The 24,596-nt window shown below is 56.7% G+C and overlaps 11 protein-coding genes across 11 annotated transcripts; 6 read left to right on the plus strand and 5 right to left on the minus strand.

The window, feature by feature from the left end:
* The first annotated feature begins 659 nt into the window (after positions 1 to 659).
* Positions 660 to 1,773, plus strand: B0H64DRAFT_400723 (P-loop containing nucleoside triphosphate hydrolase protein). Its single transcript, XM_062804091.1, has 5 exons — positions 660 to 795; positions 867 to 943; positions 995 to 1,134; positions 1,202 to 1,499; positions 1,556 to 1,773. The coding sequence occupies exons 1-5, from the start codon at positions 729 to 731 to the stop codon at positions 1,619 to 1,621; spliced, it is 648 nt and encodes a 215-aa protein (XP_062657956.1). The 5' UTR covers positions 660 to 728; the 3' UTR covers positions 1,622 to 1,773.
* Positions 1,774 to 2,117: 344 nt separating this feature from the next.
* On the plus strand, positions 2,118 to 4,151 carry B0H64DRAFT_188144 (general substrate transporter). The gene is made up of 3 exons (XM_062799011.1): positions 2,118 to 2,576; positions 2,627 to 3,614; positions 3,668 to 4,151. The coding sequence occupies exons 1-3, from the start codon at positions 2,372 to 2,374 to the stop codon at positions 4,059 to 4,061; spliced, it is 1,587 nt and encodes a 528-aa protein (XP_062657957.1). The 5' UTR covers positions 2,118 to 2,371; the 3' UTR covers positions 4,062 to 4,151.
* B0H64DRAFT_463345 (uncharacterized protein) lies at positions 3,843 to 5,026 on the minus strand (the record flags this gene model as incomplete). Its single annotated transcript, XM_062807593.1, has 2 exons — positions 3,843 to 4,236; positions 4,268 to 5,026. The coding sequence occupies 2 exons, from the start codon at positions 5,024 to 5,026 to the stop codon at positions 4,228 to 4,230; spliced, it is 768 nt and encodes a 255-aa protein (XP_062657958.1). The 3' UTR covers positions 3,843 to 4,227.
* Positions 5,027 to 5,982: 956 nt separating this feature from the next.
* Positions 5,983 to 6,579, plus strand: B0H64DRAFT_443523 (uncharacterized protein; the record flags this gene model as incomplete). The annotated part of the gene is made up of 1 exon (XM_062806715.1): positions 5,983 to 6,579. One exon carries the CDS (start codon positions 5,983 to 5,985, stop codon positions 6,577 to 6,579), a length of 597 nt encoding a protein of 198 aa, XP_062657959.1.
* Positions 6,580 to 7,652: 1,073 nt separating this feature from the next.
* On the plus strand, positions 7,653 to 8,941 carry B0H64DRAFT_400727 (Alpha/Beta hydrolase protein). The gene has a single exon (XM_062804092.1). The coding sequence runs from the start codon at positions 7,710 to 7,712 to the stop codon at positions 8,775 to 8,777; it is 1,068 nt and encodes a 355-aa protein (XP_062657960.1). The 5' UTR covers positions 7,653 to 7,709; the 3' UTR covers positions 8,778 to 8,941.
* Positions 8,942 to 9,299: 358 nt separating this feature from the next.
* B0H64DRAFT_463347 (uncharacterized protein) lies at positions 9,300 to 11,530 on the minus strand (the record flags this gene model as incomplete). Its single annotated transcript, XM_062807594.1, has 4 exons — positions 11,257 to 11,530; positions 10,900 to 11,198; positions 10,205 to 10,799; positions 9,300 to 10,138 (listed from the first exon to the last, which is right to left on the minus strand). The coding sequence occupies exons 1-4, from the start codon at positions 11,429 to 11,431 to the stop codon at positions 9,300 to 9,302; spliced, it is 1,908 nt and encodes a 635-aa protein (XP_062657961.1). The 5' UTR covers positions 11,432 to 11,530.
* A 2,622-nt stretch (positions 11,531 to 14,152) lies between these two features.
* On the minus strand, positions 14,153 to 16,892 carry B0H64DRAFT_418347 (uncharacterized protein; the record flags this gene model as incomplete). The annotated part of the gene is made up of 5 exons (XM_062805312.1): positions 14,153 to 14,185; positions 14,472 to 14,703; positions 14,756 to 14,875; positions 15,594 to 16,152; positions 16,739 to 16,892. 5 exons carry the CDS (start codon positions 16,890 to 16,892, stop codon positions 14,153 to 14,155), a joined length of 1,098 nt encoding a protein of 365 aa, XP_062657962.1.
* A 1,114-nt stretch (positions 16,893 to 18,006) lies between these two features.
* Positions 18,007 to 18,795, plus strand: B0H64DRAFT_443528 (uncharacterized protein; the record flags this gene model as incomplete). Its single annotated transcript, XM_062806716.1, has 1 exon — positions 18,007 to 18,795. The coding sequence occupies one exon, from the start codon at positions 18,007 to 18,009 to the stop codon at positions 18,793 to 18,795; it is 789 nt and encodes a 262-aa protein (XP_062657963.1).
* Positions 18,796 to 18,916: 121 nt separating this feature from the next.
* B0H64DRAFT_418348 (glycoside hydrolase) lies at positions 18,917 to 19,957 on the minus strand (the record flags this gene model as incomplete). The annotated part of the gene is made up of 5 exons (XM_062805313.1): positions 18,917 to 19,023; positions 19,087 to 19,279; positions 19,376 to 19,760; positions 19,826 to 19,883; positions 19,939 to 19,957. The coding sequence occupies 5 exons, from the start codon at positions 19,955 to 19,957 to the stop codon at positions 18,917 to 18,919; spliced, it is 762 nt and encodes a 253-aa protein (XP_062657964.1).
* Positions 19,958 to 21,494: 1,537 nt separating this feature from the next.
* Positions 21,495 to 22,808, plus strand: B0H64DRAFT_443530 (uncharacterized protein; the record flags this gene model as incomplete). The annotated part of the gene is made up of 2 exons (XM_062806717.1): positions 21,495 to 22,466; positions 22,686 to 22,808. 2 exons carry the CDS (start codon positions 21,495 to 21,497, stop codon positions 22,806 to 22,808), a joined length of 1,095 nt encoding a protein of 364 aa, XP_062657965.1.
* Positions 22,809 to 22,994: 186 nt separating this feature from the next.
* Positions 22,995 to 23,764, minus strand: B0H64DRAFT_375243 (uncharacterized protein; the record flags this gene model as incomplete). Its single annotated transcript, XM_062802398.1, has 4 exons — positions 22,995 to 23,128; positions 23,227 to 23,337; positions 23,437 to 23,540; positions 23,610 to 23,764. The coding sequence occupies 4 exons, from the start codon at positions 23,762 to 23,764 to the stop codon at positions 22,995 to 22,997; spliced, it is 504 nt and encodes a 167-aa protein (XP_062657966.1).
* Positions 23,765 to 24,596: the final 832 nt, after the last annotated feature.

Here is a 24,596-nt window from a genome sequence, read left to right on the forward strand (position 1 = left end):
TCGTTTCATTTACTAGGGTTTCCCTCCAGAGTTCTCAGAGGAGCGATTGGATGCCACAGTTTCGACCGCATTATCATGCATAATCTTGCATGCGGTGGCGTTGTGGCCAACACAGCAGCTTCGCTTCACCCTTACTGTGGCATACGAAGCAATATGGCACAGTCAGATACTTGTATACAAGCCATGCCCTCGTTTTTGTTTTTTTGTTTTCTGGTTTTATTATTCAAAGTAGAGATGAAATTCCACCAAAAGCAAATCTTCGTTTTTACCCCCAACAGGATAGCAGTGTTTAGATGCTTCACTTCCGCTGTGACGGTGTAAACCAGTATTTCCAAGCAGTTAGGGGAGGGGTGGTGAGGGAGGACCTCGAGGTTAGGGGTTCAAGTTTGAACGTTATGGTTTGTGTGCTGATCGCAGCTTGGGCTGTCTCGTATGAATAGTCACTTCTATCATAGATTGAGGCAAATCTTGTGTGTTTCGTTCACACCTATTCACTGACCGGTCGAGAAGAGTCACAGCGAGAAGGGCAGGACAAGCCTGGAGTTCATCTCAGAGGTAAGGAGCCACCCGTAAATCCCCTGCCTCGCCCCTAACCCTTAATTTAATTCACCCCTTGTTCGGCCTCATCCGGCAATTCAGGTGTCCCACAACACCCCGCACGACCCACATCCCCCGTCTCGACTCGTCGCGGGAGGGCGCAGATTTCCAAAAGCTTGTCGTCGTTAGAGATGCGGCGTCCACTCATTCCTTTCGTCAAAGTCTTTCGCTCGTGCTATTTCCACGCCATGGCTCCCGGTAAGTGGTTTTGCACACCGTCTACCTCCGTCGCAGGAGTCGTCAGTAAGACAAACCTAACTCTCGCGCAGTTCGCGATCCCCGCCCAGTCGTTATTTCGGGCCCGTCAGGCGTCGGCAAGGGCACCCTCTACAAACTGCTTTTCCAAGTACGCCTCCCGTTGTTCGCCCGTTGTCGCAGTTTCTGACAGACTCGATAGAGACACCCCGACACCTTCACGCTCTCCGTATCGCACACTACACGCGGGCCCCGACCCGGCGAACACGATGGGGTCGACTACCACTACGTGACAAAGGAGGCGTTCCTGGAGCTGAAGGCTAAGAACGGGTTTTTGGAGAAGTATGCACTGGACATGGCAGCCCCTCAGATCTTGTCAGACTCCGCCTGCTGACATCCGCTACAACAGCGCGCAGTTTGGCGACAACTTCTACGGCACGTCGAAAGCCACGATCGAGGAGCAGACCGCCAAGGGCAAGACCGTCGTTCTGGACATTGAGGTGGAGGGCGTGAAGCAGATCCGGGCTTCGGGCTTCCCGGCTCGCTACGTCTTCATCGCTCCGCCATCGGAGGAGGAGCTAGAACAGCGGCTGCGCGGCCGTGGGACGGAGAAGGAAGAGTCCATTCAGAAGCGCCTCAACCAGGCCAAGGTGGAACTGGAGTACTCCAAGGTCCCCGGCATTCATGACAGGATCATCGTGAACGATGTTAGTCCCTCCCGTATCGGTTTGTGGGGATCGTTCGAAGTGCTAATGTTGCGCAGGATTTGGAGAAGGCGTATAAGGAGCTTGAGGAGTTCGTCTTTGCGGAACCCACAGCGAGCGCTTAGATTCCCATGATTTCGTATTTTTGAGATAGACTGTTTTTATGGGCAAGGTATTTTGATCAACGACCGGCATTCTCAAGTGCGGCTCTGCTTCGGCCTCTTTCCCGGCTCCAGCGTGCCGCGGATGCAACACAAATATAACGATATTGACCGAACCGCCCTCTCTCCCGACCTTTGCGCGTGGCTTGCTGAACTGCCGTTTCCCGCTGCGGGTTCGTTTGCAGGGATAAATATCAGGATGTTTGGATCCTTATGAAGCTGCCGTCTTGGCCCCTGTCCAGAACAGCCCAAAGCATCCCTCGGGCGCCTTTCACCCGGGCGCCGCTCACAGGTTGCTTCAAATCCCGGCAACCAGGTTCTCCCCGCAATCATTGTCCGTCAAGACCCCGCAGACGTCGGAGGAAGCAACCCCAAAGAGAGCTTGGCATAGCTGCAGGCTCGAAGAAATCGGGCGGGTCTCGTGCACGCAACGCCTCTTATTCGCTAGACCGGCAGGCCTCGACCCTGGTGCGAAGTCCTCCCTGCGGGCTCCATCACCGGACAGGTCTCGATCCTCCAGCAGATTCCCTCCAGTAGGGTCGAGGTCACAGAAAAGGGATTTGATCGACATGCGGTCTTGATATGGCAGGTGTTACGGGGGATGCGGCGACTATGGGCGATGGACGACTTGTTGTTGTTATTAAAGCCCTCCCGGATCACTCGCTCGCGGAATCTTGAAGTCTTGTTCCACGATGCTACTCGCAAACCGACACAATGGCGATCATCGGCGGGAAAGAACAGCACGTCGACCCGCGGCTCACGCGCATTGCGCAGGCTGACACAAAGCTATGGTACAAGAAACCGAACCTGCGGTTCCTGTATTTCATCCTCGTCCCCACGGCCCTAGGTGTCGAGTGGACGTCGGGCTTCGACTCGTCTATGATGAACAGCTTACAAGCTGTCCAATCATGGGTTGACTGTCAGTTCCCCGTTGCCTTCCCGAGGTGAGCTAGACGCTAACCGACACAGACTTTGATAACCCTACTTCGGACCGCCTTGGTCTCCTCAACGCCATGTACTCGCTCGGCGCGTTGATGGCGATCCCTTTCATCCCGACGACCAGCCAGTACCTCGGCCGGCGCAGGACCATCCTGCTGGCCTCGCTCATCATGTGCATGGGCGCCGGCCTGCAAGCAGGCTCGCGCAACTCGGACATGTTCCTGGCCTCGCGCTGGGTGCTCGGCTTCGGCATCCCCTTCGCCATCGTCAACGCCTCGTCGCTGATCGGCGAGCTCTCTTACGCCAACGAGCGGCCCGTCATGACGTCGCTGTTCAACGCCTCGTGGTTCGTCGGCGCCATCATCGCCGCGGGCACCACCTACGGCACGTTCCAGATGACGTCGACCTGGTCGTGGCGCCTGCCCAGCCTGCTGCAGCTCGTGCCCAGCTTCTTCCAGATCGGTTTCATGTACTGGTGCCCCGAGTCGCCGCGCTGGCTGATCTCGAAGGACCGCGGAGACGAGGCATTTGCGATCCTGCAAAAATACCACAGCGAGGGCCAGGACGGTGACGAGTTTGTGCGGCTCGAGTTCGCGCAGATCCAGTCGACCATCGCGCAGGAGAGGGAACTGGAGTCAAGGTTCGTGTGGGCCGACGTAGTGCGCGACCCGCCCATGCGCAGGCGCTTCATGATCGCCGCCATCGTCGGCTTCTTCACCCAGTGGAGCGGCAACGGCCTGCTGAGCTTCTACATGAAGAAGATCCTGGCGCTTGTGAACATTACCGACGACAGGACCGTGCAAAAGATCATCCTCAGCAACACATGCTGGGGCTTCATCAACGCCGTGCCCATTGCGCTGATTGCGCCGCGGTTCCCGAGACGGACCATGTTCCTGATATGCACGATCGGAACGGCGGTGGTGTACACAGTCTGGACGGTTGCGAGTGCGAGATCCTCGATCGAGAACTCGGCCGCCGCAGCCATCCCCGTGTTGGTGTTCATCTTTGTGTACTCGCCGTAAGTCTGCTCTCATACATACGCCTAGTTACTCCAGGCTAACAGTGTCACAGGTTTTACAACATCGGCTGGAATGCACTGGCATACACGTACATGGTTGAGATATTCCCCTACCAACAACGATCCAAGGGTATCGCGGTGGAGCAGCTCACCGTTCGCTTCGCCGTCTTCTTCAACACCTACGTCAACCCCATCGCGCTGGACTCCATCGGCTGGAGGTACTACATCGTCTACTGCGTCTGGATCCTGGTCGAGATCGCAACGGTGTATCTACTCTTCCCCGAGACGCACAACCGCACGCTGGAGGAACTCAGCTTCATGTTTGAGGGCAAGGCCGTCCAGGACAAGGTGCAGCAGAACGTGGACAAGGTGCTTCAGGTGGAGCTGGATAATGTCCAACGGCGGTCGTCGGAGGCTGGTGTGGCTACGAATGAGCAACGGGTTTGAAATTGATGACGGTCACGGTACTATGGCGCATACATAGGTCGCCTGTGCGGCCTGGCTGGCATGAAGGCGTGGCTCGAGGGCAACAAGCACAACAAAGAAAGTTGATACATCAGGCCTCAAATATGGCTTCTTTGTGCCAATATTCATTTCAATGTACTCCTCCCGTCTAAAGTACCTATTTACACCCACCTACTACTCTCACTCACCTCAGAATTCCGACGGCCCTTGGCAAGCCGCCGCTCCTCAGCCCTCATCGCTCTCCTCGCCGCCTTCACCTCCGGCGAGAGCTTAGTTCGTATCCTCGGCGGCGGCGCGGTGCTTCCCGCCACCTTGGCCTCCAGCAGCAGCGGATACAGATTCGCAAAGGCCTCGAAGACATCATCAGCAGCCTTGGCGCCCGTTAGGACGACCTTACCCGTGCTAAAGACGAGACATTTCAGCTTGGGGCGGATCATGGTGTAGACCAGGCCCGGGAACAGCTCGGGCTCGTACATGGCGGACTCCTTGTACATGTAGGCGATGCGCTCGAGGCGGATGAGGAAGTCGCAGGTGGCGGAGCCGACGAAGTTCTGGACCTTGAAGTCGCGGAAGCGCGTCTGGAAGCCGCACTTCTGCACGGCGCGCGCGTGCTTGCGCGCGGCGAACTGCGCGAGCGCTTCCGATTTGGCCCCCGTGATCACCATCTTGCCCGATGCGAAGACGAGCGTGGTTGTGCGCGGGTCCCGGATCCGCATGATGAGCGCGTGGAACTTCTTGCGGTTGTACTCGACGTTGCGCGCGTGCTGCGCGATGACGGGTAGGTTGAGCCGGCATTCCATGTTGACGGTCGCGACGACGTTTTGGATCTGCGGTTGTGGCCAGTCGGGCTTGAATCGCTCCCGCCAGGTATACGGGTGGCGTGTGCCTTCAGGCTCGGGGCCTGGAGGAGACCCTGTTTGTGAGCGGGTGGTCCTATCGGCGGGCATACTCACCGTTGTGTTTTATTGCTTTAGAGCTTTGTTGAGTTGATCTTGTCGGGTTGGGGATCTTAGATACCTAACTTAAATGGACGATCTTCGAAACTTTCGATGTGATCGCGACGCGTTGGGTAGGGAATATGGGATCTAGTTCTGGAACTGAATCAGTTTTGCGAGTTCTCTCGAATGTAACAACCCCATTGATGGGGTGGTTAACGCTATAATACCCCAGTCCTAGGACAAAGAGACGCTACTAGCGAGTGGTGATGTCGTTTTCAATAGATCTCTTCGACAAAGACAAGAAGGAAAGGATTGTTCGCTGGACAATATAGCCTCCGTAACAAAGGAGAACAATCTTCTTGTATTGTAAGCAGCTGCTGCGGGACTTTAGAATCCGGGAACAGTCGATATGTGTTGAGCGAAGAAATGCCAGTGAATACCGCATTTTCCAACCATGCCAGTGGGAATGATAATGGATTGGACTGGCCTTACTATAGGAGCTCCTGATCACGAAACACGCTACCTACGCACGGGTCAGCACAGAATGCTGGTTTGTTCCCCACGCGACAAACTACAGTTGTTTTATGGTTTTGGGAGACATGATGGATACCTAGGTACATGTACCTGGTCACTTCACCAAGCGCTCGGAGCCAACGGGATAGGTACGCATGGATTTATCTACAGGACTCTGCTATCATTTGATACGAATAAATCAGAGATAGACGTTGCGATGCATGAACTAGAGATAGGTGTTATATACGTGATAATACGTCACTCGGTCGGTGAGGACCATGCCCTCAGATAATGACGCTACGTATCACGCGACTCGAGGTCCGACATACGTCACACGTCTGTGCAGCGAGGGATGGTCCACGGTTTATGAGGCACAAGGACCCGCGTCTTGCGTGGTTGAAGGAGGGCTCGAACATCGTTCTTTAGGTACCTAGCCTCCCGACAACCCCAAGATGCCTTCCATCTCTTCATTTATTCAATACTGCCGCGACAAGTGGACGCAGCCTTTGACCAAGGATACGCAAGACAATGACGTCAAGAGACGGGGCCTTTTTATCTGGACTAACTCGGAAAAGGTCGAGGGAAATGGAGACGAGAATGCCTTCCCTCAGGATGTCCCAGTAGTGCCCCCTGGACCATCCTACGATCTGATGACACGCGCCCCGGAGCCTCCATCGCTGCCAATATATGAATCCTTCACCTCAATGAGAAATTCGAGCTACTGGAGCCCTAAGAAGTGTGATGGTGGATTCAACGGAGCGCAGAGACAGCGTCACCTCGCAGCCGTTGCTCAGTTCCAGGCCGTCAAGCGCGATGGCAGCTTGGTTCGGGGTAGCGCTGCACCAACCCAAGAGAAGATTGCAGGCAAGGCACCTGCCTATGACCGGGCGATTGAACTGGCAAAGATGTATCAGTCTCTCCTGCCGGACTTTCACGCCCTGTTTGAGGGAGATGATGATAGCACCACTGAAAGTGAAAGGAACAGCCACCGATTGGTTCAATCGAAGCCTTTGGCCCTGTCGCTTGATGGGACAGCCCCCAGAGACTGAAAGGCGGGAGGGTCCAGGGTTGAGAGGGTGTCGTGGGTTGTCTTTTGAGGACCTGTCACATTTACTTTCCTAAACAGATTTAGGTACCTTCGGGTGTAGGTAGGTAGCCTTTCAATGAGGCTAAGTTGCAGTACATTTAATGATCTAATCCTACATGACCAACATCTCCGCCCGTAATGATACTTTAGCTCCTTTAACTCAACCCCATAAACGAAGGCAAGGGGCAACTGGTACGAAATTCTCGACTCTACCCGGGCCTGCTTTCTTTCGAGTCTTCTGTGCCTCACCTACCTTCTGGCTTTCTCAAGGGCGGAATTCCGGGCAATACTACGGGGTGAGATAGTCACACAGGAACACGGCTGATGGGACAGCAATAAACTCATTGAATCATGTGGTTCATCCAACATCGTAGGCAATGAGGATGCAGTGTTAAAAGAGGTTCTGCCCGAGACTGATGCTACTTTTGGGGGGAAAGGGTGGGTGGGTGCTCAAGGACGAGCTCATCGCATAATTATTTGATGGGGGCAATGCAACCGGCCTCGGCGGTGTAATCCATTGGGTCCAGGAGAGATTCGTTCCATAGGTATCTACATAGCCAAACCACTGACTGGGTGGTCCCGAGCCGCTCGCGCGCGGGGATCCTTGCAGGATTATTATTATTATTTTCTATCGATACCCCCATAGGTATACCGGTCCATCTGCTACTATATATGAAGGAAACTGTAACGTAGTACTATAATAGTAGTTATCTTTCCTCCTACGCTTTCCTCTTTTTATATCGTTCCAAGTTTATCCTTTCCCCTTTTTTCTATGAATCTTTTGTTTCCGTAAGAGAGTGTAGTATGCTGGTGGAAGACCAGCGGTATATTGAGGAGGGTAGTAGGTTGAACTGGTTAGCTAGAGCGCCTTAGCCACATGTAACCTATAGCTTAGATACCTTACCTATCCAACCCGCCCTACTTGATGGCCGGGCCTTGGGGAAGCCGTCCACGCGTACCTCCCTAGGTAAGCTGCATATTGATCCCGGGGTACCCCGCACTGGAACCAGGAAATACAACAGGTGGGTGAGGAGTACTGCTCGTAAGCAGGAGCAAGGTACTTATCTTGCTCTTCTCCGCCCGTGTAGCTAAATGAAGGATATCCATATCCCCAACCTCTTCTTTATCACGACTCCTACGCCATTAACAACCCGGACGCGTCGTTCCCAAACCAAACCAACACCCTCCTCACCTTTACACCCAAACCATTCCAGTAAGTCCATCGCCATGGCCTCAGCCACATGGACATTCAACCCCCTCCCGCCCCTCCCACCAGCCCTCTTCCCCAACACGGCCTTCTACAACGCCACCTCCTCCGCCTCTCCCAACCTCACCTATCAAATCTCCCTCTCCTACCCCTTCGCATGGGGCCCTCGCTCCCTCCCCACCACCGCCATCACCAACCGCACCGCCAACGCGGTCTACGTGCTCGACGGCAACGCCTTCGCCGCCACCGCCGCCGACTTCCTCAAGCGCCGCTGGCCCGTCGACCCCTCCCAGCCGGACGCGCTCGTCGTCGGCGTCGGCTACCCCCTGACGGACAGCGTCTACGCCATGACGCAGCGCGCCATCGACTTCGGCGCCCCCATGCCCGGCGAGCCCGTCTCCGCGGGCGGCGCGGACGCCTTTCTGGACTTTGTCGGCTCGCACCTCCGGCCGTGGGTGCGCGACGCCGTCTTCCCCGGCGTCGAGTTCCCGCGCGACGCGCTCTACGGGCACTCGAGCGGCGGGCTGTTCGTCGCGTGGGCGCTGACGGTCCGGCCGGAGATGTTTGATACGTGGATCGCGGCGAGCCCGTCCCTGACGCTGCGGAACGGGACGGTGATCGGGGAAGTTACGGAGCGGTTCGGGGATGGGATGGGGTTGGAAGGGGAGGTGCAGTGGAGTGGGAATGGGACGAGGCCGGCGGTTTTTGTGGGCTATGGGGAGTCGGAGGATTATCCCGTGAGGAGGCGGACGCAGACGGAGGCGCAGTTTCAGGCGCGGAAGGATTTGCTGCAGAGCTTTGGGCCAGGGAAGTTGAGCCATGAGTTGTATGATCGGTTGGTGGGTAGCGGGAACATGAGGGATGTGGTGTTGAAGGAGTATGCAGGGCAGGAGCATGCGGAGGTTGGGGGGAGTGCGTTGATGGATGGCATTGCTTACTTCTTGGACTGGTAGGGAATTTGTCTCATGTGAGGTTTTGGGGCGGGCAGCTCAGGGAACACGTAGCTAGGTCAGCGGGGGATACCTAGGTCGTTACATACCTTGGTATCTTAGATAACTTGAGCTCGACTCCGACCACCGCAACGATCAAGAACTGAAATGTTTTAACTCTCGTACACCCCCCCCCAAGCCACCGCTGAAGAAAAGCCCACCCCCTGCGCCTGCTGTAATCCGACCCGCCGGCTCTATGCGCCGGCATAAATGTCTTCCAAACGTGACCCACGGTCGAGGAGCTGGCCGTTGGTCGATGCCACAGGTTGAGTGGAGCGTGCGGGATTATGAATCCAAGAAGTCTGACCTGTAAGTTACCTCAACTCGGAATGCGGACTGGTGGTGTTTGTGTATTGCTACCTATCTAGGTAGGTACAAAGTACTAAGATCATATCTAGGGAAGCTACCGATAAACAGCGGGAGCGTTAACCCCGTTCTACCACCCCCCCTAGCATAACCAACCCCATACCACCTTCCGCCCACCCCCTACTCACTCCACTCCGCAATAATCAAATCCGCCGCCCTCTCCCCCACCGCATACGCCGTCGCCATAAGATGCGACCCCGGCACCAGCGGCATGACGCTCATATCCACCACCCTCAACCTGCCGCCCGCACCATGCACCTTCAAATCCGGCCCCACCACCCCCCCTTTCTCCTCGGGCATCATCGCCGCCGTGCAGCACGGGTGCATGAACGACAGGGTCGCGCTCTGGCGCACAAAGGCGCGCAGCGCCTCGTCATCAGCATCACCGACCCCGGGGCCGGGACGCAGCTCGACGGCGCCGTAGCGCTGCAGGGCCTCGGTGGCGCCGGCGCGGCGCAGGAAGCGCACGTGTGCGAGGTGCAGGTCCAAGTCGACCGGGTTGGTGGCGATGCGCGCGTCCAGGATGGGCTGGGCGAGGTGGTCGGCCGGGTCCAGACGCACCGTGCCGCGGCTGAGCGGGTGGAGCTGGAAGGCGACGGCGGAGGCGCCTGCGGCGAACGGGGATTCGAGGCTGGGGGACTGGGGGTTGGCGAACAGGTCGGCGAGGGCGGATAGTTGGGCCTGGTAGCCTGCGATCATGGGCGCCGAGGTGCGGTGGTCCGGGGGGAGGTAGGATGCCGCGAGGGTGTCGTTGGCGGCGATGGCGCGGATGTTGGCGATGATGGTTTCGTGGTTGTCCGGGGCGAGGTGTGGGAGGGATACGTAGACGGCGCTGTTGCCCAGGGCGAGCGTGTATGGCCCGCGTGAGGGGGTCTCGTTGAAGCCTGCCGCTGCGTCGGCGGCGAAGGCGGGATCTTGCATGGCGCTGCGGACGGGGTGGAAGTCGCCGGGTTTGGTTACTGGATGTTTGTTTGAGTAAGTAGAAGCACGGTGGCGAGGTCAGCGGTGATGGGCTCGGCACGTACGGTTCCATGACACAGGCGGCCCGGTATGATCCTGGAAGTTGGAACCAACACCGGGAAGATCGAGCACAAGCGGGATACCGGCCGACTCAAGTACAGATGCCGGGCCGATGCCGCTTCTCATCAGGACAGTGGGTGTGTGAAAAGCACCGGCTGAGATGATCACCTCCGCATTGGCTGTCACATTGAACAGGACGTCATCAACCAGCGATCGGACCTCTACGATCGGCGCGCCGGAATCTTCTCCTGGCTTGTGAGGATAGACAACCCTCACGCCCTGGTGCTTCACGAGAAGGTCGTAGTTAGACCTGGTGTCGATAACAGCAGCGTAGTGCCCGAGTCCGGAATGGGAGCGAAGCGCAGTCACGGGATGTTGGGTGGTAGGGACCCAGCAGATGCCTTCCTTGTCGCCGTTCGCACATTCTTTGGGCTCTTGGACTCCCAGCTCTTTGTACGCATTCCACATAATGTGCTGGTCAGCCCACTGGAAGGGGGGATAGGTGGCATAGACAGGCGTAGAGTCCCCGTAGGATGAAACATCCCAGGTGTAGCCATATTCTTCGGCCAGCTCGGCAGATGGCTCTGTGAGTGTGACGCTCTGCCAAGGCGTGAGCGAATGCTGTGGACGGATCGGAAGAGTGCGTTGAGGGTAAAAAAAGCCGACTTTGAAGCACAAATGTCGAATTCTTTAAACTTACCTTTTTGAAATACGGGAATAGGTTCTCCCAGTTCCAGTTGATATCGGTTGATCCAGATCCCTGGCCATTGAGCTCTTGCCACGAGTCGTAATCGAAACGTGACCCACGGTCGAGGAACTGACCGTTAATAACGCTGCTCCCGCCAACCACCTGGCCGGCGGCGACGCCGGCCGTCCTGTTGTTCACCTCGGGGTTTGGCAGCGATGTGACTGTCCACCGGCTTGCGGGGACGGCTGGTGGTGGGTCAAAGTTCCCGGGTCCGTATTCGATATCACCATACTCGACGACAAGAACCGTTTCTAGACAGGTGAGCTAAATAAATCGGGTTGAGAAACTTGGGACAAAATCCCGACTCACTGTTGGGAAACGCTTCCGTAAGACGGTCAGCCACAGTCAGGCCACTTGTACCGCCCCCAACAATGACAAAGTCGTAGCTGTCACGGAGTTGTGAGACTTGGCGTTTGACGGTGGCGCCGGGGTGAGCGCTCGCCAGCGTGGCGAGTGAAACAGTAATGGGACCGGAGAGAAGCATTTTGATGACGGCTTCAGTCAAGAACACGCCTCTTGCTCAAAGGCGAGAGCCGATCCCCGACACTTATTTATATTGACCCCCCTGCCCGAGTTAACCCCGCAAACTCATAAGGGGTAATATGGAGTTGCAAGCATAATATGCAACCTGTGATCCGACGTGCATCGCTGGGTAGCAGCGGCACACTCGGCAGCCCTGCGGCAACGGGACATCTCACGGACTCGGCTGGTTTCCGAGAGCTAAATTGTTCCTCGCCCCTCAGAGTTCCGAGAAACCGTTCTGTTTGGTGTGACTGGCCCGAACAGGGTTCAGAAAGGTGTCACTCATCATCTTGGCAACCGCGAAACTGGTCTGACGACGAGCAAAGATAGTCGGGGAGGTCGGACTCCGAAGGCTTGTGGTATGGTGCACTGGAAGATCCTTCCCGTAACCCAGGTGCCGGGCTTGCCGTTGGGTTTTGTATGTGATCCCTAGAACGGTACGCTCCAAATATCGGCACTCCAGGGTCGAGGCACGCCGCCCACTCATGTCCAGAGTCTTGAGAACAATGTTTTGTGACAGCGCAAGTGGAGGATGTAGGGTGCGGTCTGCAGGTTGGTGTGGTCAGGTACCGAGTGGTGATGGGTGCACCGCAGGATCGCACTCGGTCGCTGCCGCTGCGGCATTGCACCGCGTCATTCCATCTTCCTTTCTGTTTGTGACGACGCGCCAAAGACCTTGCCCTTGGGTCTCACCAAGAACGTTCTTGTAGCGGCCCGATTGGCGGGATGGTCGGCGCAGTCGAGATCGGAGTGGCGGTGAGGTCAGTGAGGTGGCCTCGTCTTTGGCATCTTTCTTAAAGTTATTAGTATGAATGAACAGGAAAGAAACCGAGATGTAAACTTTCCGAGTTTAAAGTGCAGGCAGGTACGAGAAGAATAACGGATACAAGTGGTAACTCCCTAATTAGGTACATACCGAGGCACCTCCCTTTGGTGGCGGGGTTACTCATTCCTTCCCACTCCGGCAACAAAATACTGAACCGGGAAATCTCTTCGGCCAAATCCACCGCCATCCCACTGAATTCCCAAATTTGGGTATGAGCAACAAACTCTCAACATACTAATCACCTTTACACGGGGATAAAAAATCATGAACTTCGAACATTTCTAGTAGCAAAAGAAACGAGAGGAGTTAATACATGTCAGCTGTTGTCATTGGTCACCAGTGGGTCGTGGCGCGGGTTGCTGACAGGAAACGAACAAATGTATCATGTAAGACGACCGTCGCGAATTCCACGTGGTGTTTCACTTGACGAGACCCACAGTTCAACTGCGTGTTCCCTTCACCGGTTCTTGGCCTGTGTTATAATCGTGGCCCTTTGGCTTGCAGTTGGGTCTTTCTCTGCCGTGCCGTAGCTCGAACATGTCGAGGTCCCTGCCCCTACAACTTCGCCCAGTATACCCCAGCAGAGGCACATCGGCCACACGAGCCTTGGTCAGCGGCAGCAACCATCAAGGGAGGCGAGCTGAATAACACAAAAGAGCTACGAAACTCAGGATACCAGGTGAACGTTCATCTTTTGAGGTAAGTGACGGCGGATCCCACCATGATCAAGTGTCTCCTGAGAAGAGGACAGTAGCTAAGGGCTGGCCCAAGTCAAGCACCGCCACCAACCGTCCTCCCAAATGTCTGACTACGAGCCTGTCAAGCCACCTGTTGAGGAACCGAGGCAGTATAGTCGGGATTACGGCTCGGCCGAGCGCGCAAGGATGATGTCTGGTGAACCAAAGAAGAACGTGGTTGATCCGGGGACGAGAGACCCACCGAAACCGCAGGTCGTGCAGAAGTAGATTAGGGTCGCGGCACGGGGGCGCGGGGTGTATGTGATTTGGGACGCACTAAGGAGTAGTGTCCATGGGTCTAGGGATATCGAAGCATCTTAAAGGGTGGCTGCTGTTGCGTGGCATGGGCTTGGCGTCTCCCTCTCAGCAGACGCTTTGTGCTCGGGCAGTGTGTGATGGTCGATAATCAACCACGTATAACGTGTAACTTCCGACCCGTCTATTCGACTCGAGAAGGGTACCGGATGAGGAGGCCAACGCCACGCCGGCCCGTGGTACGGCCAACTCCGCTTTGTTTACATTGATGAAGAAAAGAACCTGGGTCGTTTCAAGGAACGGTCTTTGAGGCGCACAGGATTATAAAAAGGGGCTATTCCCTGTCCCTGTTACTCGAATAGATCCAACGAACCGCCCAGGACACACTCTAGATTCAACACCACACCACGTCTTACTACGACTTTACAAGTTTCCTTACAAGTCGCTACCCACCCACCATGGATCCAAAGCAAGACAAGGCCAAGGCCATAAAGAGGGATGCTAGATATTACGCCGACTACTTCGATGCCAAACCCCGAGACAACAAGCCTAGAACAGAAGGCAAGAGAGCCGAAGATTCCGGCCTATGGCCCCCGGAGAATAGCAGCGCGAAGCCGTACAGCGGATACAGTGAACCCTCTAAACCTAGCGGCTACGGAGAAACACCTAAAGGCTACGTCTCAGACCCGGCGGCATCCGCTCGGCCATTCACAGAATACGGCGAAGACCCAAGCCATGAAAGGGGCCCCAAGATGACGTGGCAGAAGGATCGGCAGGATAGGATCGAGGACGTTCTTTGGGAGGGGGAGAAGAAGGAGTCAGAGAAGTGAGCCGTGTTTTACAGCGAGGGGATACAAGGCGGTAGTCACGGAATAAGCTGGCCCGAGGGTAAGAAGAACTTTTACACGATGGTTGAAAGGTGTCATGGTTGCGTTATTATCTCTGATACCACCCCGGGCGGGGGAAGACTGTTGGATGCACCGCTGGTTTCGGCATCTAATAGTCATTCAAGTTCCATAACCAGAAAAGATCGTAAACGCAATCATACCTAAATCCCCTTTATGAACCGCTTGCAGTTGTCATTCGCAAGTGCTTAACAGCGAATCGCCCTCCTTCTCCCCCTCCGAAGCCGACTGAACTTGATCACCTTCAATCTGAGCCAAGATATGCCGGGCCGCAATCACTCTTCCGCCCCCTGACTCCTTGCATAGCGCAGCCAGTTCCTTCGCCTTCCCTGCATAGGCCGGCGCCTTCTCCCCGGCGACGACCTCGGTCAGTATGGCCCCGAGTTCCTTCTCCTCGCAGAGTTTGCGGGTGAGCCTGTTACCCCATCGACCGATGCCGAGCAGTTCCGCCCTCCGAGCAAAGTCGAACGTGTCCATCCACACAGGGAGGACCACCTGCGGAACTCCAGCACTGCGATATTGTCAGCAACCGCACCACAGGAGACCACAACCAACCAACTTACCAAACGGCTTCCAAGAACGAATTCGCCCCTCCATGATGCACCGCACACACCACCACCCCCGTCTCCAACACCGCCATCGGCTCCGCCTCCAACCAATCCACAATCCTAACCACCCCATCCCTCACCTCCTCCCCCAGCACCCGTTCCACCACCCCCCCAGGCCCAAACACCCCCTCACCCCCCCATTTCCCCTGTTCCGCCTCCACCTCCCTCCCCCTTCTCGGAATCTTCCACAACACCCTCACCCCCTCCCCCCCCTTCTCTTTCACCCCCTCCAGCAACCTCTTCACCGCCCCCGCCATCTCCCCCGCCCTCTCCCCATCATAAAACACATGCGTCCCCAGATTCACATACACCACCCCGCCCCCCACAGGTCCCTCCCCCCCACCCGCACGCAACAACCACCCCGCCAAATCCTTATCCACCTCCCCCACCTCCCGCGCCGGCCTCAGCATCGGCCCGCACGGCACGATATGCCGCGGCAGGAAGCGCAGCGGGAACTCCAGCTGGGGGAGGTTCGCGACGAGGATGGAGCCGCCGTTGAGGGCGGCGGAGGGGTTGAGCGAGAGGGTGGCGAGGGTGGTGAGTCGGGTGGCCGGGTGGTGGTGGGCGGCCAGGTAGCGGGCGAGGGCGCGGCGGTGCGGGTCGAGGATGGTGATTACCAGGGCGAGGAGGATGAGGAGGGTGTTGTGGGGGATGGTGTGGCGGGGGAGGGGGTACGGGTGGGTGGTTCCGAGGCTGGTTGGCGGGGAAAGGGGGGTTAGTTACCTCTACCTAGTAGGGGTGGTTATGAAGGTGGTTGTGGGAAGGGGGGAGGAAGGGAAAGAAGGGGGCCTACCTGGGGTATTTCCAGAGGGCTTCGGCGTTGGGTTGGTAGGGGATGGCAAAGTCTTTGATGGTGTTTGGGGACAGTACTGTGAACTTTGCTTTGCTATGACGGAGGGCGGTGAGGGCTGGGGAGAAACATGGGTCGACTGCTATGACGTCCGGTTGGACATCGTCAACGATGCTGATAACGGACTGCATGATCTGGACAAACTCTGGCCCTGTCCAGGGAAGGGTGACTTTGAGGACCATCAACGTCCGTCTAATGTCGTGTACGAGTGGGATGATGCTGCGGTTCTTCAAGGCTTCCTGCTCTGCGGCGATTTCGGGGCGCGTCCAAGCTGACACCATATCAACGCCGTCTATGGTGTGGAATACGATGGGCCGCGCCCCGGGCTTGTCCTGTTGGGCATGATCGGAGGTGGCCGAGACGAAGGATTGTATTGGCTGAAACGAAGCAAAGTGGACTTTAACGTCCTCGTCCTCGAGCGTGAGTAGGGCATAACTGGTTGCCAGGAAGACATTGGCCTGGCCGTGCTCCGAATTGGTCAGAAGAAGCACACGCTTCGGTGCTGTTGTAGGCTTCATATTCATATGTGGTGAAGAAGTTGGTACTAGGACAAGGTTGACATCTGACTAGTACAGCGGGGAATACTAAGGGGACCAGAGGCTTTATGCTCCCACCTCCGTCCAGGAGTGGAGGTGGTCTTCCCGCCCATGGCCCCGCGGCCCTAGGATGAGGTGCTTCCTTCCGCTTGTGAGCCAACCCGGGTATACCTGCAGCCGTAATTGCTCTTCCTTTCCTTCCGGTGATCGTCAGTGAGACGGAGGCCCGGGGGAAGAGAACCTTCCCGTGACCAAGTAAGCGAGATCATGCTCGGGAGTAGAGGGGGGTGCGCTTCAGTGTGATGAACTACATCCGGGCAGCGCGAGTCGATCCGTTGATCTCCCTCGGCTAGAACTGACTGCCTGGATGACCCCGGCTTACTCCGAGGACGACAGGCATAGGAAGAGGGCCTCCTCCACATGAGGTATCCAACACGGAACGTTCCATGTTCTGCCAAGATCACAGGTGCCAATCCGGGACCACTGTATAAGCGCAGGCCTTCGAGAACACGACTATCAATGCGGCTTGGGTTTGCCAAGGCAGCCGCATACCTGGGTTGCATGCACCGGGTCGGAATGTGGAAGACGGCCGGGAAACAAGCTCAATGGATGTCGATCCGGTAAGTTCCTGGCATAACCCGGAAGTGGTATCGAAAACGATTAAGCGCTGGGCATGCCATTGGATACCCGTTCCGTGTTCGAACATGCGGAGGCATATGGAGTCCTTGTATCATATACACGACGGGAATTCTGGCTAAAATGCTTTCCACATGATGCCTTATTAGATGCTCATGGAAGGGCTCCCAAAGGGGCAGATCTTTCCTTACAGAAATGGCGCATTGTGAGCCTGGCATCACGCCAAGAGCAATGATACTGGGTTGGCAGCGGCGTTCCTGGAACTTTCCACGTCGGTGGGACAGATCTAAGCAGGCTATGCACCTCTGTCAAACCCGTCATATCGTTATGGATTCCGGCTGCGCCCAGGTGGCCGGTGTTGGTTACCTAGGTACCTACCCATATACTATCTAAGTCCCACGGCCTACAGTTATTGCCAAAGTGATGGTTGTAAGAGGGAGAAGATGGCTTAGGATGCAATTTTCGTTGTAGGAGGTCCCACGACCTCAATGTCGATGTGCCTACGCGCGTGTCCTCCGGGCAGATGGCCGCGGTCACAGACAACAAGCACGAAATAGAGTGACCCCACCCTCCTATCTTCTTTCCGTAAGTGAGCACTAACACCCCGGCCCCGTGACTGATAAGTTTGAACTGAAGTCCGTTACTCCTCAGTGTTTGTCGCTGAGGTTGTACTGGTGGCATTGTGAACTTGTCGTAGCGGCTGGGTCTTAGTAGTAAGGGTGTTCAAATTCCCCAAGTATCGACTGTACTGTCTCATGTATAAGATGTAACACGGACAACCTGGAAGGGGGTCGGTTGACAGCCACACCAAAATGCTCAACTTCCAGACACAGCTAGCGAATGTGGACTCGTGCTACGCACCTTACTTGTGCTGACGTTACCCTGCCTTGGGCATGCTTCGGTGACGAACCAATCAGACAATTCGACATTGGTTTGGCTGAGAGTGGCGCACGCTGGTAACAATGCCTCGTTTGAGAGCGAGCCTATCGATCAGCCTCGGACTCGAGTAACATGACTACCTAACCGCTGTCAGGTATCAGACTATTTAACCATCATCAGGTCGCTCTCAGAAAAGCGCAGACCACGCCACAATACTCTTTATGGCCCCCCTAGCTTCAAGGCTCACCATCGCACAGCCTAGAATCCCCAGCCCACGTACTCCTATTGTCCTTCTCGCACCAAACATGGGCCAGGAACAGTCCAGACCCCCCGCCGCCACCGGCAACCCCGTAGCCCCCCCAGAGATAGCAGCGATAGGGTTGCCTCGCAGATTGGTTGCTTCGATCACGGGGAGCTGGCCACACATCTCGTACTCCCTCCGCGACTACAACTCGGAGCAGCATGCGTACGAGCTCAGCCTCGCCAACGGCTGGCGCGGCAACATGACGCTGCACGGAGGGCCGAGCCAGTACCACCCGCCGCTGGCCCACGCCGAGCGCGCCGGCGCGATGCGCGAGTCCTTCGCCATCACGCTGCCGGCGCTGCCTCCGTACGAACAACAACAACGCACCGAGATCCTGCACTGTCCCGCGTCGTGGAAACAGCCGTGGTATTGGTTTGCGATGGAGGTCGGGGACGGACAGCACCGGCGCGTCGAGAGGTTTGAGTGGCGGCGCTCGCGCGGCAGCGAGGTGAGGAGCATCGCGGATCAGTCGCGGTGGGGGTACGGAGGGTGGAAGCTGCTGCGGATGGGAGACGAGTCAGATGACAGCAGCGGGGGTCATGGTAAGTCGGGCGCGAGGGTCGACGGATACTCGAGCGACCAAAAGGAAGTGGTCGCCGTGTGGGCACATGCCGGCACCGTGAAGAGCGCCATGTCCAAGATGGGCGACTTTGAGTACAGGGGCAGTGGAGCAACCGGCGAGCTTGGTCAGCTCTGGAGCATCATGGCTGCCATGACCTGCATGTGTATCTGGCAGAAAGGCAAGCAGAAGAGTGAGGAGGACGATGATAGGCGCAGGAGGCGCCGATGACGACCGTTGTTTCCAGTAATTACAACAGTAGCTGAAAACCTTTCTGCCGCTAGGTTTGAGTCCTGAATCTTCCGAACTGATTGCCCTTTATGCTTGTCAGGGCTACAACCACTCACCCGGGTCACCCCGTCCACACAGGCGGACCGGGGGGGTTGTACTCCATCAACCTCATTCCATCCGCTTTCACGGGCCCACCCATCAAGTCTTGGTTCGGGGGCACGAGAAAGCCTTCATGTGAAAGCCAGGGAGTTAGCAACATCCTTTACCGTACGGGGCTCGGCGGATCGTTACCTGGGTCATCGTCTTGATATGTGCCAGGGAACGTCACAAACTGTGTCGGGGTGCCCCCACCGGGGCCAATAATGTTGATGAAAGCACAGTTGATGTAAAATTGAAGGTAACCGGTATGCGCCGTAGGCATGAAGTTCTCAATGCGCAGCAGGTATTTACCAGGCGGCGTAGTTTTAGGGACGGTAAAGTTGAACTGGATCTCAGAAGGAGCCCTGCCGTCAGCGCACGCCACGATTCACGAGCCAGATGGCTCAGCAGAGCCAGCAGAAGAAGGAGCGGGGAAACGCACGTCGGATACGCTTGGCCACAGCGACCAGTTCTGTTTGTTCAAGGGGCCTGCGTAGGCAATCTTGAACCAGGCACCATCGCCTCTGTAGCTCTGGAGGTCGTCGTTCGGGGCGCGCGAGAGGTAAATCTGCGCGGGACCCGGATGCCAGAAGCTTGGGAATTGTGAGTATTCAGCGTTTCTGTTGCCATTGCCGTCGGCCGAGACTCGGAAGCCAATCTCGGAACCCGCAAGCACGTCAGCTGTCTGGGTCCGAGGCGCGGAATCGAATGCTGCTCGGCCGCAGGTTATGTTTGGGTTTGCGGCCCCGATGATGGGATCAAGTTTGTATCCTTGATAACCGGGTGGGTAATGGCTGGGGTCGAGTGAGAAGATTGAGGTCACATCGCTGCGAGGTATTAGCACCATCAGGACTGGAGGATGCGTGGGTTGGGCGGCTGCGTCGTGACTCACAGGACGTATTTCCACTCGGCCGTGTCGGTGCCGTTCACGAGAAGGATTCCTTGCACATCTGACGGAATTTATCAGCTGCCAGTCCACTCTGTTCATATTCGACAAAGGCACACTCACTGTGTCCCAAGACATCCGAAGCAGACAATGCACCGAGGAGTGCGACCCGAGACGTTCTCATTCTTATGTACTATCGTTGACGGCTTAACGCTACCTATCCAGTTGAGGGCGAGGTACAAGCCGAGTTGAACCTCGACGCAGAGCTTCAAGGTGTGACTTTAAATAAGGTAGCTAGAACGACGGAGGTTCCGATCACCACACTTCCAGATACATCTCTGCTCCGGAAGGATTTAACCGATTTCTGAATGGGAATGGCCATCGTGACTCGAAGGACTTACTGGCACGACATGTGATCCATAACCAGCCGTGTGCACAAGTTCCTCGCGTAATAAAGCAAGAATTAAACGTCGGTATAGACTGCGGGGAAACCTAGGTACCTATCTATTAAGCCACCATCTTGCTAAACGGAGGGGCCATTGTGTGATACCAACTTTGTAACACCTGACTGATGACCATTACGTCGTCCTCGATCTTGAGAAAGGTGGCGAGGAAACGCTAGATTTCGACCTCCCGCGCGTAATAGAAAGCATCGCTGGTTCCGTGGGACATTGTGTCGAGCTTTGCAGGGGATTGACCAATGCCACGCCCGTCCGCCGCGTGGGTCGGGAGTCAGGCGGAATGGGTAGATTTGTGTTGGGGGTTGACCTCGAACTAGAATAGGATTCGTGTTGGTTTGGGCTCGTCCGCAACCCGTTTCTGGACCTGGGACGGGCGGGTCGGGCATATTAGGGAAAGTCTGGAGACAATCTGCTGTTAGTGAGGCAGTGCAGGTGTTAAGGTCACCCGGAGCTTGCCCTAGCTTACCCCCTTTGGCGCGCGAGCCAGAGCTATACACGCGAGAACGCGATATTCCCGCCAGAATAGGAAGTATTCGGTAGTCTTATGGGCCAGGCTCCGGCCGCTTTCAGCGGGCCGGATAAGCGAGGGATACTTAAATAAGCAAGGAAGTCCATTGTACGACACGAGCTAGGGTAAGTTGGGGGCGGTAAGGTATACCCGGTGGTGAGATGAGGCAAAGTACCCGGATAGGTAGCCCCTAACCTTAAACTGTGTATTGGTTAAATTATACTGTAGAATGCGTAGAGTATAAGATAACTTTATATTCCTAGCCCTATTTTTTCCTATACATTAACCATATCGCTGTCCAAATGCCTTCTACGTTCAAATACCATGAGCCAACAAGTGTGGGGGCCGCCCGGAGGCGAGTTTCAGTTTTTCATCAATCTCACTTGAACAGCCTCACCCAGTCCCCGGCCATACTTCTCTGCCACGGCCAACACCGGCCAGCTGTGCCTTCGACGGCCAATGGCTGGCGAGTGGCGACCAACACCGTGTTGGCAACACCGTTGGTTAGGTACCTAGGTAACTTCTTTTTCCTCGTCGTTGAGATGTATTTAGACTCATTCCGGCGCCATGCACATTCTTAATGATTTGTCACTTCAACGTGCCATATTTCCACAAACCGAGAGTGCCTTCCACATTCGAAACTCTCTACTTCCAGCACAATCAGCACCGGACTTCAACAGCGACGAGCTCAATACACAACAACATCATGCCGTCCACTAGCAACACCCAGCGACCCGCGGCACCCGCCCCGGGCGCAGCAGCACCATCCGCAACACCAGCGCCCGCCAAATCAACGGATCCCCTATTCAACCCGAACCTCCCAACCAACCTCGAGCTCCTCCAAAACAACACCTCCATCCTCCCCGCCCCGTCCGCCGCGAAGCTGAGCAACCGTCACAAGCCCAACCCCCAGACCCTCCCCACCATCCCCCCCCCAGCCCCGCCACGCGACGGAACCAGATCATACCCGGCCCCCAACCGGGCCATCGTCCAGGTCGTCATCCCCACCGCCAACAAGGGCAAGGTCGATCTGCTCGTCGGCCACCTGCGGCGGACCAAGCCCGCCGGCGTCACCATAGCCGGCCACACCGAGGTCCCCGCCGACTCGGGCGTCGGCGAGCAGCCGTACGACGGCGCCGGCCCGCGCGGCGCCTTCCGCCGCGTCGTCGCCGCCGTGCGCAAGCTGGGGGGGGACGGCGAGTACCGTGCGCGCCTGGCTGCGCGCGGGGTGGGTACCCTGCTGGTGGCGTCGGTGGAGAACTTCCTCGCGAGGGAGGAGGAGATTGTCGGGGCGGCGGCGGGGACGGGCAGGGTCGGGGGGGCGGTGCCAGTGGACTATGGGGTGGTGGTGTTTTGTCGGGTTGACTTGGTGGGGGGGGAGACGGCGCCGCCGCCGCCGTGGGTGTGGCGGGTGGGTGTGTCGCGGGGTGTGACGGCGCCGGCGGAGTATTGGAGGGCGGCCGAGGCGTTTGGGTTCGAGGACCAGGCGAGGGAGCACGGCAGGGTCACGGTGGGGGAGCTGCTGGCCGCGAATATCCCCGGCTTGGATAAGGCGGATTGGCATAAGGTGTTGGCGGGCGTGTCGAGGTATGAGTTGTTGGGGGAGGCCATGAGGGCGATGGAGGCAGAGCTGCCGTGGCCGGCGGCTGAGGGTGCTGCTCGGGCAGGGGGTGCGCCGGTGGGCAATGGAGGTGCACCGGCGGTTAGAGGAGGCGCGCCCGCGGGTAGAGGAGGTGCGGGTAGGGGGGGTAGGGGAGGTGGGAATCGTGGGGGTAGGGGAGGTGGGAGTCGTGGGGGTAGGGGAGGTACATCGGGCAGGGGAAATGAACACGGGAACAGAAGAGGAGGACGGGGGGCTAGGGGAGGTGCATCGGTGGGCAACACATCCCTATCGTAGGTTTTAAGCCGCAAGCTGTCTATAAGTGTCCTGCCGCTGGTGCTGGGGTCGCATCTTATGGCGACGGCGTATGCTGTGGCGGAGAGGGCGACGGACCTTAATGTAAGGGAGTGGAGGGATTAGAGGATATAAATTGCAAGCCGGGTAGGTATGCTGGAGGACGAGGTAACAAAATTGATGGTGTTGCCTTTATCACTTCTTTAGTTGCGATGCTGGTACATAGCAACACACACACACCCTCAACCAACCTCCCGAGCCGAGGTAACTTAAAGGTCAGACTTTTGCACCTCGTAATACCGCATGCTCCATTCAAGCTGTGGCATCGACCAACGGCCAGTTGATCCCCTTGTCGGCCGCCCCGATGTTTCCCAATCCAGCGCAGCTGTACAGCCCGACGGCATTGTTCTCCACCGCCCTCATGTAGACCAAGTCGACGCACTGCTCTGTTTTGCTGTCAGCTTGTATATTGCTTCGCGGGCGACGGTTGACGGTTGTGCTAAAGTGCCCAGGGGTAACCCAATGATGATATGGAAAGACGTACTCTGATCTGAGGGCTCCAGCGCGATGCGGCCGTCGTCCATGACAAACCAATTCTGGGATTCGGTTTCGGCGCACTCGTTGACGTAGATGTTGCCCATGTCCTTCCAGTTGGCTGTGTTGGGGCACCAGAGTGTTAGTTCTTTTTCCCTCTCTCATTGTATGAAGGGTGAGGTTTTGTCGTCCCACCACTCCTTTGCCCGCACAGACTTACCCTCAGCGCCTCCGTCCATGCAGAGCGTGGTACCAGCCAGCTGAATCTTGGTCGCGCCGTCCTGGAGGTACCACTGCTGCTCCGGCGTGTCATTGCGCGTCTTGCTGTATCGGGCCGAACACTTTGGTTAGGGACCATTACTCTCTTTCCGCTTTCCAGGGTAGGGGGCATACACGATGGTGGTGCTGCCGGCGGTCCGCTCTTTCGCGACGATGACAAACTTGGGGTCTACATTCGACGTGATGTACACGGTGCGGTAGCCTTCAGGGATCTCCTGGGAGAGGCCGACCGCGGCAAGGGCGAGGAAGAGAACAGAGGCGCCGAGCATCGTGATGATATTATTATTGTAACGGACCGGAGACTTTAGAGGGTCTACGATAAGCTTCGGCCAAGGTGGATGGGGCCGGCGGGCATATGTAGTTAAGAATGCGTGACCGTAAGTCCTGTTCCCCTCTTAATTTACAGACCTCGGAGGTAGTTAATTAAACACTGGCGCTTCTAGAATCACCGATAGGTTGGAAGCCGCAGCGGCGAACGGGGCCACTTATTCTAATCCAACCCTTCGCACCGATCAATGAACGAAGAGCCGTGTGTTCGGGGATCGGCAGATCATTCCTCGACTAAAATAGGGTTGCGGATATTGCGGCCCCCTGGCCACTAACTAACATCGTCTGGCTGGTTAATCTGTTGGTGTGCCCGGTCGGGGCTTGTAGGGATAAACTCCATTCCGGCTTAAAGACAACTTCCAGGGCAGAATTCCCTAACGGCTGTTCTCCGTTCCGTCTGCATCTCACCCAGGTGCGTCAGGAACGCCACATACATACCTTGGCCACCGTGTACCTGCAGGCGCCAGTGAAAAGACGTGGGAATCCAACAGCGGTCCACCGTTACTGCTCGTAAGGCAACGTATAGGTCAGCGCGCCCTCTCTGGTGATATGGCCTTGGTCAACGCAGGCAATAATTAGATGCAAACCCACGTCCCCAGTTGCCATTTTCCAACTGCGATCGACTGTACCAGACTGTGCCAAATTGTGTATCAGACCCTTTTCCGATGGTGTCATGAAACTCGGCGGTCAGCCAGTTGATGGGGGGGCAACCAGGGCGAGGGCGTAAGTGTTCGGCAGTTTCATGTTGCTCGTTGATATCCATGTCTAGGTACC

Source organism: Chaetomium fimeti (assembly GCF_033439085.1).
Source record: "Chaetomium fimeti strain CBS 168.71 chromosome Unknown B0H64scaffold_5, whole genome shotgun sequence".
Lineage (NCBI taxonomy): Eukaryota > Fungi > Ascomycota > Sordariomycetes > Sordariales > Chaetomiaceae > Chaetomium > Chaetomium fimeti.